This window comes from Dendroctonus ponderosae, unplaced genomic scaffold (assembly GCF_020466585.1).
Source record: "Dendroctonus ponderosae isolate FM_Combo_2020 unplaced genomic scaffold, Dpon_F_20191213v2 Dpon_F_20191213_6, whole genome shotgun sequence".
NCBI lineage: Eukaryota > Metazoa > Arthropoda > Insecta > Coleoptera > Curculionidae > Dendroctonus > Dendroctonus ponderosae.
The window spans coordinates 5,499,480-5,520,927 of record NW_026018814.1 but is presented as its reverse complement, the minus strand read 5'-3'; the positions used below and the strand labels follow the sequence as shown (position 1 = coordinate 5,520,927).

The window sequence follows — 21,448 nt, the reverse complement described above, 5'->3', positions numbered from 1 at the left end:
TTATTACTTTACTTATTGATCAGTCGATGCAGGTGATTGGTTCAGCCTGTGAATAGTCACGTAAACGTAGTATAGTATAAGCATAATTAGCGTTTCGTGTTAACAATGTAACAGTTTAACTAACAATAGACGACAAACTGAAAGCAGCTGCAATGTTGCTTTGCAGGCTTGAACAATTGGCACTAATATTTGCTACTGTTTATATTAGTTTTGCTGTTAATTCCTTTGGAGTTATTATTAAACTGAGTTTCATTACTTCATGGAACATAAGACAGAAGAACACTTATGTTATGTTCACAATATGAAACCTATATTTTTCACAGCAATTGTTATTAAATTATGCATATTTGCTCAATAAAGTCAATGCTTTCTTACTTACTTATAAATAATAGTAAATAAATAAATAATGAATGTGATTATCTTGATTAATTTCGACTAAATCGTGCATGCCACTGTGAGTTGTCTTTGAATAGAATTTTTTAAATTTAATGTTACTATACGGGGCAATTTCAAATTTATGCTATTTATCTGAAACCACCTTGTATTTGAGATTCTTTAGCAATTATTCAAATGAAATCAAGGTAGCCTTTTTTGCCACGGAAAATCTGAAATGTACATTTTATGGACAAAGCGAATGACACATAAGAACATCGATTTTAAAAGGTAAAAACAAACAATACAGTGAACAATGCAATACAGGCCAACGTAATCAACAAATCCTACGGCAGCAACTATTATAAATTTGAATTATTTTATTCAGTGCAACATGCAAACAAATCTCCTTATTTTCTTTGGTATTTGGGTAGACTGTTTAAAATTTGGATTGTGTGTTCTTAAAAACCAAGTATGCAATTGAACCACACAAAAATGTCTCCATAAAGTAGTACCAAGCATTATTTCCGGAGCAAGTGATACCCCACAATTTTTTTCTTTTCAATATAAGGCTTGTAATCGACTAGCTGTAATATTCAAAAGTGTATAATTAAAATACGACATATTTTCACGTAAAATACGTGTCCGAATCGCAAATTTATATGCCAAGGCTCCGTAATGCGTTTTATTTTATTTATTGCATTTTCTGCTGTTTTTATTTAATTACGAATCCTTTCAATTAACACAGGCTAACGGTAATTAGTCTTTGTCATATTAACTGTGAAACAGCAGTCTCACTTCCATCAACTCATTAATATCCAGAGATTGGCCCTCGTAGAGCAAAATATATTTAAATAATTTCGCAAAAACTGTTAGACATATGAGCTTAAATGGCTAATTTCAAGTGCATTAAATCATGTCTATACATAATAGAATTCAAATGATAACTAAAAACCAGCAATAAGCATGTTATTGAAACAAAGCAATGCTATTAAATGAGTGTAAAAATTATGCCGATCAGTTTCATCCCAAGTGGGGTGGCGGCGGATAAGGCAATTTTTTCACCTTGACGATGTACATATGTATAACTGCTCGGAGCAGTTCACCTTATGTATTCAGAAAATGGCTCTTTAAGCGGAGTAGTTTTCTATCAAAACAGCAATGTAAAACCGAATCTCTAATGATCAAAGTTTCTTTAGGTCTTTTAGTGACGGATCAAGAGGTGGGCCCGGCCCACGAGATGGACCTAGAGGTGGACCGGGTGGTGCTGGAGGACCAGGTGGGCCAGGTCTGGGTGGACCTCGCGGAGGTGGAATAAGAGAACCACCTTTTGGAGGAGGTAGCAAGCCAGTAAATCGATTTGGAGGTGACAGCGGACCACCAAACAGAGGAGGAGCAAGTGGTGGCGGCTTCAACAACAGGTAGAGTTTTAAATGAAATATTTTTCAAATATTTTAGTTTAAAGAGCGCATTAACATGCAATAGTTAAGATAAACTGAATAGAAATTCATAAATTAAGTTAAATTCCTTCTGATAGTGCTGACAATTATGAGATATTTTGCGATAAACGCCGTAATCGAATAGTTCGAATTGTTTAATTATCTCGAACTCTATTGAAGGTAAAAGAACAATTATTTCGATAGGAACAGTTTTGACAGAAGTGGCCCCAACCGAGACAGTGGATTCACCAACAGAAACTCGTTTGGTGACAATCGCAGTCCGTTTGGTGGCAGTCAAGGAGGCGGGTCTGGTAATGGTGCTGGATTTGGCGGTGGTCGTGCCAACAATGGAGTAGGTGGTGGTGGTGGTTTTGAGCGGAATGGCTGGGGTGGAGGAGGAGGAGGCAACAACTCTTTCAATAACCCTCCACCAAGCTTTAGCTCGCCTCCGCCTAACGCGTCTGGACCCATTGGATTAGGCAATGCATCGGGGCCTGGAGGGCTCACCCAAACCCAGGTTACGATTCCCACCGACGTAAGTGCTTTTAAATTACTCGGGTCATAGTTTAACAGTGGTTAAATCAGTTAGGGAGTCCCATGAGTGGTCTTATTTTAGACTCAAAAATAATTCACGATATTTGTCAGTTAAAGATTATACTTGTATTTTATAAGATCTGCTCTTAACCTTTCAATACCTGATATACTTTCTAGCTACATTATGTCCTATTTCCGAAACTATCGACGCTTACTTGCAAAATATGCGTGTTTATTTCGCTTTCACGGATTTGAGATATTTATCACTTCTAGAGTTTTTAACGACGTAGGCAGTAATCTGAATTTTGTGATGCAACGAGAGGCAAACGCAACCTCACCGCTCCTGTGGGTATTTTCTCGGACGATCTTTCCAGTGAATACTCGCGAATTTCAAATCTAAGTTTTCAGGGCTCCACTCTGTCACAAGTCTCTTTGACCTGCCGTTGAAACCCGACCATAAATGTATCACACATTTCTAGTTCGCGTCTAGTTTCTACTATGTTTACACTGATATGTATGGTATGTAACTACATCGCGAGCGCGTTGAATTATGTCGAGACGCGGCATTGGATCTGGATCAGGACGTTCTTCCGCTTTAATCGATTTAAATATTTAGCAAACATCGTTTCACCTTGAGGAAGGAGCTCGTGATTTACTAAACCTTTCAGTACCCTTAAATACACAGAAGATTATTTTGGATATTTCCTGGTTGAAGAAGAAATCACACGTGGAGACGCGTTTCATAAAGTCGTCGTCGCATAAGATTAGATATTCGCATATACGAATGGTATGCAAGTTCAAGTGACATCCCGATACGCCGGTGTGTTTATACAAAAGAAATAATTAATAATGTGGCTCGGAAGGCAAAAAACTTGTGGGACAACCTAATAGCTAGATCGTCAGTTTTTACTAAATAATATAGGTGGTATAAATAAAGAAATGGTTAGTGATAAATTAAGGAGTCCATGAGTTTGTATCGTGGTGATTGTAATTACGGGAAACTTGGATATGTAATAACCGAAGAATTTTTCAGTTACAAATGGTGTGTATATAATACTGGTTATTTAGTAGATAGACAACCATCAAGCCATCACAGGATCAGTTTCTAGCGTTTTGCTTTTCGGTAGCTGCTTTTGAGTTTGCGAATGATGCTGATAACAGTGTGTGGTTTGGAGACGTTTACGAGTGAGTGCAATTTTGCTTCACCAACTTCCAAACATTTCCACATAACAATAGTTTTCGATACAAGAGCGAAATGTATCGTTTTTTTTTTACAAAATAGTTTTTAAAACGCGTGAATTTCCTCGTGTTGCGCTTTTCTCAAATAATGATAATTATTAAATAACACCTTGTAAAGCACACTGCGCAAAAGTAAGTCAAACTACATGCTAAATAAAATATGCCAGTATGCTAAATAAAATGCACCTTAAAAGTGCTTCTTTTGATCATAGTTTCTGTGCGAAAAATGGCAGTTTCTGATTAATTCAAATAAAAATTATCTTCGATGCGAGAGTTTACATCTGTTTTTCGTACTCCTGCCGAATGGAGACAAATTCGCCGTCGTCTAAAAAACGCAGTTCTTGCTCTTGTTTCTAAAGCTGCTAATATAATGAGGTATTTATTTGCTATAAACTATCGCATACCTGAAAGTCCACTTATTTGGGTACCGAAAGCATCACTTTACTGTATTGTAGGCTAAATATCTTGTCTACATCTAACAGAATTAAATAGTGCCTTTAACCGATACCACCGAAAAAAACATTTCTTTATTTGTACGATTTAAAGCTTAGTTCTCTTGAGTCCGGAATGCTATACTGAACGAGTGCGGTAAATATATTATCTATCGATATCTAATACGTTGAAAACTGATCCTAGGACTGCTGGTGGTAATTACTGCTGATAAAAATACTCAACTCTTTCTTTGTACATCATAGTTGTGTAATTGTTTGTATTAATGTGCATGATTTTTGCGTTATGATCCTGAAAAACGGAAAACGTGAGGGAAATGCACAAAAACTCGTATGCTGATCAACACATGAGTTTCTGATTCCTTGTGCACTATAGTGAATACACTTCCGTTCTTTGCTGTTAATTGTGCATGAAGTTTAAAGGTGTAATCTCGTTAGTTGTAATCCGATAACTTCAGTAGTAGTCCCTTTATTTACTAGTACTAATATTTCATACTGTGTGCTGATTATGTATGTTATTTATCTTATATAACGTTTCCTGAGTGAGTTAACACTGTCTCCGGACTACACTTCTCAAAATCATAATCAGGAATCCGTTATCTAAACATTTTAATGTCATGTATTTCAAAAGAGTCTTCAAGCTTCATCATTAGATCTTTAAATGTTCGGCATTGAAGCTGGTTTGTGCCCTTTCCGTGGCTTGTTCTAAGTATCGACCTCTTTTTTATCACTTAATATGTACTCCAATATGCCCTCTTATTCATGGGTCTAATGAACCATAATTTTTAGCTTGCTGGAGCTATTATCGGAAAAGGCGGCGGTAGGATTCGCAAGATCCGTAATGAGTCTGGTGCCGGAATAACTATCGACGAACCTCTGCCCGGTTCAACTGACCGTATCATCACTATTAGTGGAACCCCCAATCAAATACAAATGGCCCAATATTTATTACAGCAAAGGTATGCCCCATTTCTTCTTAATTATTCATTATCTTCTCCTGTAACGCGAGATATTGTCTCAACCCCTCTTAGGTATTTCTAATGTAGCAGCTAAGAAACGCCAATCTAATTACAATCGGATTTCTCCGTCGCTTATTTGCACTTCTAAGAAGTGTTAATTGCCCTTCGTTTTGTGTTTGTTTTCTCTGTTGCTTAATTTTGTCACCCTGACTAACTTATCAATACAAAAACATTCCTGTTGATCAGGTATTTGCCACGGTTCAAAAATTAAGAATTTATTATCAATGACTGTATAGCTAAGAACATATTTGGGAAGGTATGTTTTCATTGTGCTTCTTCCAAGTCGACATCAAGGTGCTTAGATAACTGCTACATTGTTACCCGCTGCATTTTTACAATTTTTTTAAACACTTCAACTTCAGTAGGTTTTATAAAAACTTACATATACCTGATATATTTTGTATATGCCATTTTCCAAATGTAATATACAACCTCCTACCTCATTTTGGTTTCACACTAACAATTGTCTTCCGCTTTAGTAATGTATTATGTAAACATTTGTCATTTATCCAGTTTTACGTTATATAAATTAACTAACTTCGTCATCATCGGCGCTGAACTAATAATATTGGTATGGACCCGCTTGCTACTACTAACCGATGCAATGTTGTATGGAAGACTAGTGATTTTGTTGTTCTAATTTGAAAAAACAAGGAATCACTAATCATCCCACAAAGTTGCTTCATTTCGCCGAGGCATCATCATCTCTTCTTGCTGATTCATGGGCAAATTAATATAAACTAGCTTTGTTGTAATTTAAATAATTATCAGAACCGTCAAAAATACAAACATGGAAACAAAGCTGGTTTATATGCATTTCATATAGCTATAGCGGTTAAGGTGGCTTTTAACATATTAAATGTAAAAGGAATATGATGCTATTGATGCGTTTTATTATCACTTTTTTTAATGCGTCTAATATACCCTTTTTGTATGTTTATTAATGTTGTGACCGTTCAATTTATGTCAAGAGCACATCTACCAGACAATGCAAACATTAAGTGGAAAGCGTTTTTCTTCTGAACAATGTACGTTTCTCAGTTCTTGGTGAAACAAACACAAAGAAAGTTAATGAAAGCTGAGGCTGTAAACTGTTTAATTATTCTATTTTACTGTGTTTTTATGTTCACCGTATGGCATGTTTCATGGCGAGTCTAAATGTTCAGAAAAGTGTTCGAAGTATTAAAAGTGTCCTGGAAAGAATTTGCCCACTTGATGGGTTGGAATTTTAGTTCAGTAGATTAAAGACAGAAATCTATTGAACTCGTAACGCACGCATATTCAATTATATTTTTTATAGATTTGCAATTTAAACACTCTCTCTCTCTCTCTCTCTCTCTCTAAAAGCTATTTTAGATAGAAGCATACAGGGAAACACCAACATTTAATTGGGGATTAATTTTTTTAATATCCTGTACTTATTTATTAAAAACAGCAGTAGATGTATATTAATAATTCAAGTTTTCGGTATTGTGGATATATCGATTTTGCGATGCCTCAATAACTACAAGGGCGGGAAGCATATTGAGCATTATCAAAGCTCCACAAAGGTGTTTTTTAATATGACCTCAAACTATACTATTGGTAATACCATGGAACTTTTCCACTCAGACTTTTTTTGTGTTTTTGTTCGTTGGCGAAAAACTAGCGACGTTATCATTAAAGACTAGCAAATGAAGAAATCATGAACGTGCGATGCGAGTGAACATACGCAACATGTCAATAACTATAATCCTGTAGCGGTTTCATAGTTTAATACATTTATTAAACTATGAAACCGTGGCATGATTTGGTACTTAAATGTCGAAATTTTTCATTAGAATTCTTCCCATACTGATACAGCGGATTTAATAAATTTAATATTACAGATAATAATTTAATATTTATTATTACAGATAATGATCACGATGCATTATTAACTTGTACTGAAACTAATCTTTATGATTATATATTGTCAAGTAATGTTAAGGAACACTTCATATTGCTGAGTGATACATGGAAATTTCATCTAGTTCTATATGCACATTAATGGTTAATTAAATTCAGTTGTAATAAATGTGACATATATAACCAGTCGGGTTAATTCATAGGGTTAAAATGTATTTTATTAAGTTGTCTTCACGATTCAAAATAATATGACTACTTCTGCTTGGCATGGCTTTATGATTTGGATAATATTTGTAACTATGTCAAATGTTATGAAATATTCTGGGTTATTGAAAACTGTATATACAATATATTATCTGAAATTGCGCTAGTCACAGGGATCAACAGTCAATCTGTGGAAAGAAAGTGCTTTAGTCCTAACCATCAGTTAAACATAGAAGTAGTACTTTCAAAATTCTTCGAATAGTCCCAATCATCCAAAAAAGCATATGGGAGATGTAGGACGATATTTGAACGAACTTTGTTCGGCCACTCCCATTGTTGGGAACAACATGTTAAATGAACATAGTTTAGATGTTTATTAATTACAATTTTTTCTTTTCAGCGTCCACCAAAATACGGACAACCGAAATTTCTAAGAAGAAATTACTAGAAGTAACCTCTAAAATATTTGCTTAATGTATTCAGTTTCATTACATAATTCTAGTACATCTATACACCAACAAATAATTATAAGTTTTTAGTATAATCCAACCTTTGGAATCGTCATTAGTTTTCATTTTTCTTAAGTACGTTAGCAACCAGAATAGTATGGTTTATAATTATGATTTAATTATAAGAAACATTCCAGAAACTTTTCTGTTCTATGGGCATTAGGACAACTGGTAGAAACTCGTTTAATTTGATTATCAGACCAATCAGGAATGTATCAGTTTTATGCTTAGGCCAGCTGGTAATATAAGAAAAATTCTCACAACTGCAGATTATTTTTTATCTCACTTTGTAAGTTTAAGTCCCCGTCTTAGGTGTTAAGATTAATTTTTTTGTGACTGAAGTAGTTTTCGTTTTCCTTAAGGAAGTTAATTTAGGATTTTGTTAGTTAGGTATACAATATGATTTATGTGTAAATTGCAATTTTAGGACAGAAAAAATCAGATAAACAGTTTGAGAAATTAAACATTTTTGCTAGCAACAAACAAAATATTCATGAAAAACTTATTGTGTACCGGCATTAATTAAGTTAGAAATGTATAAAGTACTATTCAGAAAATGTATTAATTTGAAAAAGCAGAAATCCTAATGAAAAAAAAAATCTATTTTAGTAGTTTTGCTAGGAGAAATGAATAAGTACAAAATATATGTTGGTCGTTTCTCCGATGGCATTATTTGTCAACCAAATATTCATTAACCATAGATGTAAGTTTATCATGTTCTATATAATTTAAACAGACAATTCAATATGTGTCTGGTATTATGTCAATAAAGATTTGTACTAGGAAGTCGTTTAGTTTTTAATTTTAGAAAAGTGTATTCTAATAAGAAAGGTTTGATTAAATACACTACGTAGTTTTTCACAGACTATATTTTTGACACCGACCGTTTTATTCGCTTTAATAGAAAACGTTGTCAAAAATTATAATATTTACGATCTTTAAAAACTACAGGTGATAACACAGTATTTTAGCCATGGGTATATCAGTAAATTCAGTGATGCCCAAATGGTTTGGTGCGTCAACCCAACCGACCGAAGCAGTCACCCATTTGGTAAAACGTTACCCATAAAGAATGTGGTGACTTTTGTTGGGTGTTAAATTTCAGTAAAGCTTTAATCCGCCCCTGGGTTATATGCTAAGTGTAATTAAAAGTCCGGCAGAGAGACGCGATGAGTTATAATGAAAAACTTAGAAACAAAAAATACTCTACACGTTTAGAGTTGTGCGTTCATTAGAGAAGAGTGCGCTTTAAATGTCGTCAAAATTTCAAATTCACTCATCGGTATGAAAATGTTCGTAGAATTTGAAAGAAATATTGCGGGGTACACATTTTGAATTGAGATTTTGACCGAAAACAAAATTTTAAGTTTTTAAAACAACTGAGTTGGAAAATTTTAATGCACGGTCTACTTAAATCACCCTGTATAGCATCGATTCGTGGGTTTTCAACTTGGCAACTCGTTGTGGAGCTTGATGAGGGACAGATTTTTTAATATCAAATTTGAAACAACATTAATGATTTTTTAAATTAATTTAATTTAAATTACTTAATTATCTAATACTAATACTCTGTTTTCACTGAAATTAGAAGAAAATTACTACATCGCTTTCCTTAAATCCTAAAACTGATATACAAAACAACTAATTTGCTCACTGCTGGATAATAATAAGCTAATTATTAATGGAGCAGCGGCAGATCTTCAGGGTGTTGCTAACTATTATGTACATAACTTAACTACGGACATACTTTAACTTGCTTTATAAGAAATCTGGAGGTTGCTAACAGAATCTAGGACCGTGTTTGGGAAAGGAAAACTTTGGGTAATATTTTAATTGTGTCCAGTAAACTATCACGACCTTTACTAAACACTCATGGTAGTTCAAAAGAACAAAGATTACTTTCAGCGTTTGAAAACTAAGATTATGTATCGATGATCTAAATCGGAAAAAAAACACCAGCTCGTTGAAACTTTGATTTCACTTCTCTGTACGGAAGCTCTCAAGATTACAATTAGCCAAGAAACCGCTAAAAAACGAAAAAATATCCTCGTTAGCAGTTGCGATTTTACGCCGCATTAATGCGTTTCGCATTGACATTTTTATTTTAACTTAGCACTCAAAAGTAACAGAAAGCACAGTTGGCGACACATAAAAGTAGTCGACTCCTAATGGCGATTTTTTCCGATTTTGATAAATCAGGCTTCGTGAAATACGTACATATGTCACAAACTTGTTTTAATTTGACAATTAAATTAATTTCTTTACAATTTTATAAACTGCGCTAATTGAAATCGTGGTAAATAAAATTAAAAAATATTAAGTCAAAATTTAAAAATATTCAAAAGTCAAAATATATATAACACGTTTTATGTAAAATACTGGTAATCGAATAAATTTGATATACATAATATTGATAAAAAAAAGCAATTTCAGATTCCGAGTCGATGCGATAATACTTAGCAAAAATCCCGCAAAGTCAAATATTTTTTTACATAAGTCATAGCCCGAAAACTAGATATATGTTGCACTGAGTGCATTTCATTAGTGATAATCATTATCAACATAGCCATCAATATTGTATATTGCCTAATTGTCTAGACTGGGTTAGTTAACACCTTGCGATTAGGTTACAAAACATTTTTTGATTATTGCCTGTATAGCAAAACAGTTTAATGTTTTTCCTTAGTAAATAAATGACTTATCACAACGTCCAGATATGTCTAGCGCATTTAAAATAGCAAATCTCAATCAATAATACTAAAGGCGACAACCAAAAAGCAAATAAAGACATTTGATAATGATTGTCACATCACACATTAGATTTTTTAAATAAAATACACAATTTTTAAAGAATTGCACTTAACGAATAAAGTTTAGCACTTCACATTTCGCTATCCAATTTATAACTAAATATCATCATCTATTGAAATGTGTATGGTTCTGATATTTTTCTGGGTGTTCAGCGATATAAAATACATAAATTAAAGGAACCGCAAAAATTACTAATATAATGCAAACAACTAAAGCAGGATACGAAATATCCCAATCAGATCCACTGCAGTTTATTCTAGAGATTATCGGATCAGGAGAGGCTATAGGGGAACGTAGTGGTAATAGACGACCATCCTCATATTCATTCGAAACAGAATCATCTCTTTCGACGTCTTTATGGGCAATATTGCTATTGAAAATAATTTGGTTAAGCTCTCCACTTTTGTCTTGTTCTTTTTCTAATTTTGATTCTAACATATCTACATCAATTAATCTGGATGTGGATGGTTCATGGAGATCAGTTGGTGAACTTTTACCACTATCATGAATTCCAGCTAAGGCTTCTGAAAGTGGCCTATGCGGCACTTTGATTGTCCTTCTGGCGAATATTTCATTTTCTTTATGTATATTATTGAGTCTTTTCAAGTCCTCGATCTGCAGCAAAATTATATAATTTATCATGAAATATTTATAATGAATAAATCATACATATATGAGTGATTTACAAATATGATTTATTTACAGTCAAGTTTTTCAGTGTCAAATAGTTGGTCTTTGCTTTGAAAGTAGAAGATGTGATTGTCTACTCATAGGGTAGAGAAAAATTTATTCATGCATGCATGTAGTGGTGTTTTTTTAGTAAAAATTGATTATTATTCATGGAAAGACATCTACCTATTAAATTTCCTCTCGTGCTTAATGACCTGTGGAACATAAAATAATATATTTTACTTAATATTCGATACTTTTTGACAAAATGTCCTTACCGAAACCGGTATTCCCTCTGCTTTTAGCACTTCAGATCAATAGTCGCAAATCATTTTTAGGTGCGAAAATTAAAAATTTCGTAAAACAGTCCGATCTGAAAACTCTTTTAAATTTATAAATAAAATTTTGCTGGGTTAGATATTGGTCTGTCAATATATTATTAAATTGGCAAGATTGCCTAAAAGGCGTTACACCTTTGTAATATAATAATTTGTAATTTGCTAAAAATTAACAATTAATTTCATGGAAAATTCCATTAACATAATGACTAATGACCTCAAAGAGTGTTCCTAACATCAAACTGCGCCTAAAATTGCAATAGTTCCATAGAACTAATGGAATGGTTCAACTAGGGCAGCATACGGTGTCCGATCATACAACGCGAAATAGGTGAATGTTATTGTTTGAATATCTCGGATTTCTCTGGTTATGAATCAATTACATCAAAATAAATAAGCGTAAAAAACTTAATTAATTCCGTTGAATGTCTTTTGAAGCCCATACCTCCCAATAAGGGGCACATACGAGAAAAGTCCAGATGGACTGATATTATCCTTTTCGCGAGGTTATTGCATATTGCGGAGATTTGCCTCTAATGTTCTCAGACACTTTATATATTGTATGCAGTGAATGATTAAATTGAAAGTTACATGACCAGAATGGAATAGAATTGTTTGCCTCTAGCAAACGGTGAAGTCTTGAGTATCTGGAATTCATTCTATCGAACTTACCGTGCAATGGTAACGAATTGCTAATGATTGTAAGGTGTCACCTTCATCTATAGTCTTTTCTTTAGTAGGTATTTCCTTTTTGGGAGATTTATTTCGAACAAAGAGTTCAGTTTCTTCTCCACTACTGTCATCACTATCTCTTTTGGAACTTTGAAGGCGCTTATAATATTTACTTCTAAAAATCATGTTCTATGCAATATGCCAACTCTTTTTAAATTACGTATAATTCCATTATTACAAAATACCTACTGCTGTCTTTTCTTCATCATTTTGTACTTATTTATTCTTACTATTTAAACGGACGTCATCACTTGAAAAAGCTTTGGTTATGTTGGTATCGAATGGAATTTCAGACTCAAGGAGAAGGGAAAGACAATGGATATAAACTTTACCCATTCGTTATTGTTTTTGGCGTCACCTAAGTTTAATTATAAAAGTTTCGAACCTTTTTGAAATATAGTTTAAAAACTGTTACACTATATTTCATAAGAAAATGCGATTGAGTGGTTGTCACAATATTTTTATTTTGTTTTTGAACTTTTAACACGTTGGTAAAACCATAGATAAAGACAAGTAAGTGGGTAAAATTAGGCCAATTAAGCTCCCTGTTTATGCCATTTATTTTTATGCTCGACATATGAGTTATTTATGTATGTCTAAATTATTGACGAACGAAATCATTTATGACAGAAAAATACGTATAAAATGGAAGCGCGAAAAGCGAAATTTTTATTTTGCGCGATTTGCAATTTTATATAGGTATACTACGACGAAAAATTACTAATCTCGGGCATCTGCTAAATCTGGTAAGCTGCGGCGTCATACTTTATCGTTGATTGTTCGGTTGCAAATATGTTTTGTAATAACCAGTTTTCACTCACTACTACTTTCTTGAATTGTTAACACTAGCGGAAAATTTAAAAAAAATCTGGCTATTCACAATCGGAGAATAAACACTTCCCGTCTTTCAACAGCTAGGTATAGGTATTTCACTGACTCACTCACTCGTTTGAAATTACTACCGTAAACAAAAAAAAAGAACTGTGAAAGTTTACATAATAATAAAAAAAATATAGATAACTCAAAGGAGTTCTCCGAGAAATCCAAAAGCAAAAATAAAGCGATAACTGCTGCCTATTAGCATAAATATATTTATTTTATTCGCCTGAGAACTTCTTATAGTTTATAGATTCAAGAACATTTCCATTCTCATTAAAAGATTATATTTTTATGCAAAGGCAACATACCTAATCCTTTCTATACATACTAGTAACAAATGGAGCACAGAAAATTAATTTAATCCTGCATTCTTACCCGATGAAACTAACACATAAGTACAAACTGCGGGTCTTTAACATTTTTTTGGCCAGTTGCATTTGACAGTAACTACACCAGAATTTATAATTGTGAGGTTAAGTTCAGTTATTCACTTATCTTTGGAAAATTCGATTATTTTCCGGTTTCCTCAGTTTTTCTTGTTGGGTTTCAATTAATATAGATTATGGAAGTTGAAAACTCAAACGATAGCTACTTTAAAAGCTATGAAGACTTGCAGGTATCTTTTTAATATAACTTTTACTCTACATTCCACATCAATGCTTCTCGAAATTTGCTTCTTTCAAGTTTGTTTTGCTTATTCTTAGCTGTGAAGATCGTTCACAAAATTACAATTTAAGAAATAAGTATATCTTTTATCGTATGTTTTTTTCATTATTTATTTACAAACTTGCAGTTTTTGCTCAAGTTCAATTTGCAAGGCGTTATTTGAAATGCAGAGTTTTCACTGATGTGCTTCCCTTTATCCATTTTCACATAGAAAATATTAAAAAGAAACACATTGCAAAATAAACCAAGCCCTGAATGAATGGTTTGGTTGAATGTTCAATGCCGTAATCCAAATAATAGAATTATTTGCTTCTTTCAAGTTTGTTTTGCTTATTCTCAGCTGTGAATATCGTTCACAAGATTGCAATTTACGAAATAATTATGTCACGATCTTTTTTTGTTATTTATTAACAAACTTAGATTTTTTTCTCAATCTCTAATTTGCAGGACGTTATTTGAAATGCAGAGTTTTCGCTGGTGTGCTTCCCTTTATCCATTTTCACATAGAAAATATTAAAAAGAAACACATTGCAAAATAAACCAAGCTCTGAATGAATGGTTTGGTTGAATGTTCAATGCCGTAATCCAAATAATAGAATTATTTGCTTCTTTCAAGTTTGTTTTGCTTATTCTCAGCTGTGAATATCGTTCACAAGATTACAATTTACGAGAGAAATATGTCACGATCTTTTTTTGTTATTTATTAACAAACTTAGATTTTTGTCTCAATTTCTAATTTGCAGGACGTTATTTGAAATGCACAGTTTTCGCTGATGTAGTTCCCTTTATACATTTTCACATAGAAAATACAAAAAAGAAACGCTTTACAAAATAAGCCAAGCTCTGCATGAATGGTTTTGTTGAATGTGCAATGCAGTAATCCAAATAATAGAATTAGTTGCGAATTGTTACAAATTTCTCATTTTTTGCAATTGAAGTATTTTTCAGGAATGGGAGAATCGAGATATTACAAATATCTTGTATTTTCTAATCGAAATACCTAATACTTTTGTCCTCTTTGTAAAACGCTGTAAAGCATAGTTTTTGGGCAAATAATTATTTCTGTTCTCTTACTTTCTATTCAAAACACTACGACTGGCCCAACAGCGGAATATGTATTATTAAGTCTTACGATTATTTGATAGCAGTTTGATATTTGATAGTAAGAGAACAGAATGGGAAAGCAATTTTTTTTGTTTGCAAGGCATAGTTTTTTATCCAATTAAACGTTTTAATGAAATTTTGAACAGATGTTTTGGCTTAGTCTGGCTATATTTTGGAAATAATTTATACCTGTCTGAGTCTCAATAGTGGCGTTGATTAAGCACATTGTAATAACCAATTGGGCTATTTAACCTACTTATTATTTTTTGATTATTGGAAATAAAGGTAATCTGGTACAGTTGCAATTTTGCAATAATTTAGAAACAAGTGGTTCTAATGGTGGTTTTACTGAGTAAACGAGACAGGTTGATATTGTATAAATTGTATTCATTGGTTTTCACATTTCCTATAACCAAATTTATTTAACTATAGATTTAACTCTCACAATAGCTTTTCCATAATTTACACCTTTCAACATATCAGTGAATGCCTGAAACATGTTTTCAAATCCAACTGTAACGGTTTCCCTGTATTTTATTTTTCCTTCTTTAACCCAGTCAAGGTTTTGATTTATGCCTTCCATCCACCTGTCGTACCATCTTGTCACAATAAATCCTTCCATTTTTAGTTGCTTCATCGTTAAGGGTCCTTGGATTACACTAGCTAAAGTTTTGAAATTTTGCATAAAGTTGCCCTGCTCATGAAGCGGCTATTTGCATTACTACAAACTGTTACCTTTTGGATTCTTTTCATTATAAGCTGATATTGCTCCGCATACTGATATTCGGCCAAAAAGGTTCATTTGACTGATTACTGTAGAACTTATTTCACCTCCAACCTTTAAAAAAGTTTCAATAAAATCAAGAGGTACTTTTTTAATAATAAAGTGATGACTTAATCTCAGCTCAACTGGTAATTAAATATTAGAAATGTATTTAAATTTGGCAATAATACTTGACGGAAACGTGCGTTTGTCCCATTCTCGGTTCTTACATTATCAAAATAACAATCGATACCATTGGGCGTCGTCTGTCTTAATACTTTCCGAAAGTCTTTATCCTTGTAGTTAACAAAACCATCAAACTTTAGATCATCGATAAGCATCTTGCCCTTATCATCGGAACCTGCAATTCCTATAACTTTACAGCCTTTTAATTTTGCAATTTGCCCAACGTGACTTCCCACTGCACCAGCAGCTCCTGAAATCACTACTGTTTCACCTTGCTTTGGATGGCATATTTCTAACAATCCAAAATATGCAGTGTTTCTAAAAATGAAATACTTGCGTGCTGTATAAGTCGACAAATATTTCCTCCGTTTTTTTTTTCGAAACAAAAACTTATGGTTTATTTATCGGTTGTACTAACCCAGGCATTCCAAGAACGCCAAGTCCCAATGATGGAGAAAGACCTTTAAAATCTGGTAAGACATACTGAGACATGGCGTCTTTTGGATTAGGAAGCCCATTGGATACTGTATGTGTACGCCATCCAAATTGCCCAAAGATATATTTCCCCACTGGAAAGTTTGGGTTTTTGCTTTCTTGAATTCTACAATACGTTTGGCGTTGCTCTTATAGTGAACATATGGCTGGTTTCATTTAAATAGTACCAATAGTTTATTAATTAATTTATCTGGTTTACGTACAGCGCAATTTGCCCTCCTATTATAGGTGTTCCGATTTTAAATGCCGGTGCATATCCTCTCATATACGGATCCACGCTCAAGAATTCAGCTTCAGCAAGGAATTCTGGAATGTCATACTTTACTAATTGAACAATAAATTATGTACACTTATCGAAAGTTTGATTCGGTGGGGCTGAAAACACTTGGATGAAATTTTCTTGTTAAGTGCTAATTACAGTCAGATGGAGTTTACTCATTTCAAAAGACATATTTTCTCATGATAAATGAACTAATAATTTAACTAATCATTTGTTCCTAAGAAAAATCGAACATTAAGAAAACTACAGGAAATAATTGAGACGCAGCAACACACCTCCATCCTTAATTGGTTTTAACTCCTCCTCAACAATTTCTAAATCTCCTGCTTTTGGAAACCCATCAAAAGCGTTTGCATAAATATACACTTTTGCTTTAACCATATTTTATTTCGCAAGCTTACAGCAAATGTAGTAGATATTACTTATAGACGCGATCACAAGCAACTAGTCGCGCCGACGGTTCTTCAACCTTCAAATAATATCAGATGGGTACAAAGGTGATGTTTTTTTATTATCTTGAAGTGGATTGCCAGGATTTGCTTAGATTGCTTAAACCTGCTAATGAATGTAAAATTTACTGTGAGATTCATTCATTTCTCTTCCTAACTTCTCTGTACTACTTTTGTAATTAAGCTAAACAATAATCACAAAGGAGTTGCAACAAAAATAAGTGTGATGTTCAGTAGCGTAGAAAGGTTGCCACAAAAAATTACGAGTCACACCTGGAGAAATTACTTTTTCAAAATTTTGGTTTATATCCAACAACTCAATATTTTTTTGCAAAAGCCGCAACAGATTTTTCGCCAATATTTTCCACTTTTTAAAGTTCAGTTTACCGTTGAGAACTATATTTTACGGTTTCTGATTCAATGGCACTTTTACTTTAGGCGCTAAAATTTTAGATTCACAAATTAATGCTGAGTGATGAACCTAGAAACTCGGCATATCATGAAGCCATTTTTAATAATAAAACCAGCATAGAAGGAAAAGTCGTTCTAGATGTTGGAGCTGGAACTGGTATCTTGTCTGTGTTTTGCGCCAAAGCAGGCGCCAAAACCGTTTATGCAGTTGAAGCAAGCGAAACTTATAAACTAGCAGCAGATATTGTGAAAGAGAATCAAATGGAAAACATTATTCAGGTAGGTGAGTAAATTTGTTTTTAAAACTGCAATTAGGAATCGAAAATAATGTTCTTTTTTAATGGCTTCAAGTTTAGCATAATTACGATTCCTTGAAAATGTTATTTAATTTTTCTTGTAAATAACTTATTCATTCAAATTAATTTGATTTTATTTATGTCATTGTCTCCATTAGCTGCATTGAGAACTGTTTCTCTCTCTTGTCCATAGTGTCTCGTTTAAACACTTAATTGTTTATTTTACGAATGTCGATTATGTTACAAAACGTTTTTCTTCAAAAATATGTTTTTTTTTCTCTGCGTAAGCGTAAGCGTAAAACGTGACTAGGATATATAACTATAGAAGATGTTTCACGATAGAAAAATCCGTTATTTGGCAATTACGCCGAGCTCAATTCGCTCAAAATCTCGCTTCAGAGCTATGTGCCTATGTTGAGTTGATATGCGTCTTTAGTCCAGCATTCTGACATTTTAAAATAATACAAATCAATTAACAGCGCATTATATTGCTCGCACTATTTGTCTAAGTTCCAATAAATCTCGAGAATGTCGCCAATATACGAAATCAAATTACAGCAAAATGAAATGTACCTAATTCAATTTAAATGTCTAAAACTTCTTGAAATCAAGACTTTTTTGAGAAAACTGGCAACATTTCCTTATCGATGGTTCACTTTCTAAAAAGGTCATTTATTTCTCTCTAGAATGATGTACAAATCAGCGTTCTTGCTCATTTTGCCTCCGAGAAATGAGCAAAAACGGGACAGAAAACATGAAATTTTGGCATAATCTTGCACCTAACTGTGTGATATTCAAATTTCGCTTACTGAGTCAAAACTATTCAAAGTGCCTCACTCACGTTGTTACGACTGAATCGACTTTTCGTTTTTGCTCAGTTTGCTTCCGAGAAATGAGCAAAAACGGGACGGAAAACATGAAATTATTGTCATATTCTTGCACCTAAATGTCGGATTTTCAACTTTCGCTTTCTGGGTCAAAACTACTCGAATTTCCTCACTCGTGTTATGACTTAATCGAATTTTCAATTCTCTATTCAACCATGCCAAAACGAAAACTTTGGAAAGCTTCGAAAAAAGCAGCGTCATGTTTCAGTCGATTTTCAGTTCGAATCGATTTTTTTTTAATTTGTTTATGAATATTATTTACAGGTTATTCATAGTCGTATCGAAGATCTTACTTCGGCTCAGATACCAGGAAAAGTAGATATTATAGTTTCCGAATGGATGGGATTTTATCTATTACATGAAGGAATGCTAGATTCAGTGATTATAGCTAGAGACCGATTTTTGAAGCCAAACGGTCTAATATTCCCCGAAGCTGCTACTATTTATGCGACTCCTTGTAGGTAAGATAATTTTGTAGTTGCCCCTCTGGACAACGGAGAAAATACAGATGTTTATTGCGTAATCATTGTTTCAGTATTCCGTCAATATACAAATACTGGGAGAACGTTCATGGTGTTAGAATGGAATCGTTCTCTAGATTATTAAGGGAAGAAGCATATAAAAAGCCTTTAACGGAAAAGATTCCCCCTGAATGCCTTATTTCAGAGCCAGAGGTATGTTGAGTTTACGTACAACGTCAAAGTTTGCACTATTGGTATTCAAGGTAGCCACGTGGATCGATCTACGAGAAGTGACTAGTGACGATCTCAATGAAATCAAATTGAGGCATGTTGCAGTGTCAAACAAAGTAGGAACTTATGAGGGAATATGCTTATGGTTTACATGTACGTTTCCATTTCCAAGGGGTCCTAGTAATACAGAACCCGTAAGTTTATCGACCGAACCGGACGAACCGGAAACGCATTGGAAGCAAACTTTAATTGTTCTGCCTAACTCCATGAATGTAGAAGTGGGCAGTCCGATATGTTATGATTTAACGATTAAGAGATCAACTGATAGTAATCGGAGGTAATTATATTTTGCTCTAGTTGTGATTCTAACTTTTTGCCACTGAAGGTTGGAATTGTCTAGTCTTAGGTGTTATTTTTTTACTTATAATCAAGTTCAAGACATTGGACATGTTAAGACAGAGTCAACTATTAGTATTGTTACTATTTTCTCAACAGAGAAACCAAAAGCTAAGAAATGTTTTTGTTTTGTTGCAGATATAACATAGAGTTAATCATGTTGGATCCTGAAGAAGTTCAACATCCTGAATTTTGCAGGTGCTTTATGACAAAATGTATATTGGTGAACGCAATGTTGGAGAAGTATGAGCGAGGGGAGGGTGATGGTGCCGAATAAATCTGTATTTCAATAATTGGTCTCATTTAGTCAATTTTAACAACTTGAAATGGTTCGCTGAAATGTTTGTGTTATTGAAGGAATTTAACAAAAATGTGAACCATTTTCTCAAATAAACATTACTGTCATTTTACAACGGATATTCGTTAAATATGTAAGCTGCTGTTAACGGTACATTTCTGTTCCCTTTATTCTTAATAATTAAACTTTGAAAAGTGGTAAGTTTTTAACCGAAAAGGTAAGCGTTTGACGCTCACCTTGCGGACGTCTTCATTTTCCATTGTCAAATTTTGTGCTCCATTAATTCACGAGGTCAAAAGTCCAAACTCCCCCTGGTAGCCAAAACTATAACCACACGTTAACTAGTAATTTGACAGTTGTTTTGTTGACATTGGTGTTTGTGATTTGTTTTGGTTCGTGCTAATCAACTTTTGAAAGATTTTAGAGAAATAGAAACAGATCGAAAAGTGTGTAAGTATTGTTTTGTGGTATATATGTCATCAACAATCAACTCCAATAAATATAGTAATAAAAGTCTCTACTGTCACTGGACAGCGAGTAATTTGACGTTTTGCAGCGACACCATCGGTAGTTGAACTCGCGAATACGCTCCATTAGTCTGACGTTAGACGATGCGCGAGCCGAAAAACTGTATCCACACAAACGAATTGTCGTATCTTATTAGCACTGGACACAGTTTCATTCTGTATTTTTTTAGAAATCTGCAGGTTCTCAGCATTTTTCGTGCTAGGGAGATATTAAGGGCGAACATATTGAAATCTGTTAAATTCTAATTCTGTTCTCAGTTACGAGTTCTGGAATTTATAATTTCTAAATATCTTCTGGTTTTACCTGTTAACTTTCTGGATTTAAATAGGAAGATACAAATATTTACGGAAAGTTATTTGGAAGCAATCGCCTATTCAACTTTCATAATTAGTTTCTGGTAAAGATAATAAGCCAATTTCACCCAGAAAGCTTTAATATTTTAACGTCATGGCGGAATGTATGAATATATAAAATACCTATGCGATTAAACAACGAGACTATAATCAAGTAAGTATCCATTATAAGTATAACAATCAAATCTTATACCAAGTGACACAAATTAAGAACAGTAAACATACGTTTGTAAATCTTCGTTTAAAATACTAATTTTATAACAATCTGGTATCATTCCACCAAGGGCGGATCCAGGGGGGGGGGATCCATTCAATTCTCTATCCAACGATGCCAAAACGAATTCTGTGGATCGAATGGTTCTTGATAAATTCCGAAAAAAGCAGCGTCATGTTCAAGTGGATTTCGCAACTAAAAAAAACCACGCAAATCCAAAACTTCTTGAATTCAAGCATTTTTTGAGAAAACTGCCAACAATTCCCCATCCATGGTTCACTTTCTAAAAAGGTCATTTATTTCTCTCTAGAATGATGTACAAATGAGCGTTCTTGCTCATTTTGCCTCC

The 21,448-nt window shown here is 33.6% G+C and overlaps 4 protein-coding genes across 13 annotated transcripts in view; 2 read left to right on the top strand and 2 right to left on the bottom strand.

Moving 5' to 3' along the window:
* Window positions 1-8,438, top strand: part of LOC109540465 (heterogeneous nuclear ribonucleoprotein K homolog) — a 75,525-nt gene extending 67,087 nt beyond the window's left edge. For 4 of the 6 annotated variants that reach the window (XM_019908864.2, XM_019908865.2, XM_019908870.2 and 1 more), the window contains 4 exons: window positions 1,572-1,793; window positions 2,016-2,346; window positions 4,823-4,992; window positions 7,544-8,438. In XM_019908864.2, coding sequence (XP_019764423.1) covers window positions 1,572-1,793; window positions 2,016-2,346; window positions 4,823-4,992; window positions 7,544-7,577 — 757 coding nt within the window. In that variant the 3' untranslated portion in view covers window positions 7,578-8,438. The remainder of the gene's footprint in view (window positions 1-1,571; window positions 1,794-2,015; window positions 2,347-4,822; window positions 4,993-7,543) is intronic. The other 2 variants (XM_019908868.2, XM_019908869.2) reach the window with 2 other exon arrangements.
* A 730-nt stretch (window positions 8,439-9,168) lies between these two features.
* On the bottom strand, window positions 9,169-12,697 carry LOC109540468 (lysM and putative peptidoglycan-binding domain-containing protein 3). Of its 2 annotated transcripts, none has more exons than XM_048667753.1 (3): window positions 12,392-12,697; window positions 12,143-12,331; window positions 9,169-11,078 (listed from the first exon to the last, which is right to left on the bottom strand). In XM_048667753.1, exons 2-3 carry the CDS (start codon window positions 12,326-12,328, stop codon window positions 10,569-10,571), a joined length of 696 nt encoding a protein of 231 aa, XP_048523710.1. In that variant the 5' UTR covers window positions 12,329-12,331; window positions 12,392-12,697; the 3' UTR covers window positions 9,169-10,568. The 2 variants fall into 2 exon arrangements, with proteins under 2 accessions (XP_048523710.1, XP_019764432.1); XM_019908873.2 differs by having other exon boundaries at window positions 12,143-12,317; window positions 12,392-12,695.
* Window positions 12,695-19,999, top strand: LOC109540466 (protein arginine N-methyltransferase 6). 4 transcript variants are annotated; one of them, XM_048667751.1, is made up of 6 exons: window positions 12,695-12,715; window positions 17,478-17,714; window positions 18,883-19,079; window positions 19,154-19,292; window positions 19,343-19,647; window positions 19,845-19,999. In XM_048667751.1, the coding sequence occupies exons 2-6, from the start codon at window positions 17,490-17,492 to the stop codon at window positions 19,981-19,983; spliced, it is 1,005 nt and encodes a 334-aa protein (XP_048523708.1). In that variant the 5' UTR covers window positions 12,695-12,715; window positions 17,478-17,489; the 3' UTR covers window positions 19,984-19,999. The 4 variants fall into 4 exon arrangements, with proteins under 4 accessions (XP_048523708.1, XP_048523707.1, XP_048523705.1 ...); XM_048667750.1 differs by lacking the exon at window positions 12,695-12,715 and adding an exon at window positions 12,811-12,948; XM_048667748.1 differs by lacking the exon at window positions 12,695-12,715 and adding an exon at window positions 13,512-13,697.
* On the bottom strand, window positions 15,218-17,039 carry LOC109540467 (prostaglandin reductase 1). Its single transcript, XM_019908872.2, has 6 exons — window positions 16,851-17,039; window positions 16,499-16,601; window positions 16,219-16,401; window positions 15,845-16,118; window positions 15,587-15,689; window positions 15,218-15,514 (listed from the first exon to the last, which is right to left on the bottom strand). The coding sequence occupies exons 1-6, from the start codon at window positions 16,954-16,956 to the stop codon at window positions 15,270-15,272; spliced, it is 1,014 nt and encodes a 337-aa protein (XP_019764431.1). The 5' UTR covers window positions 16,957-17,039; the 3' UTR covers window positions 15,218-15,269.
* Window positions 20,000-21,448: the final 1,449 nt, after the last annotated feature.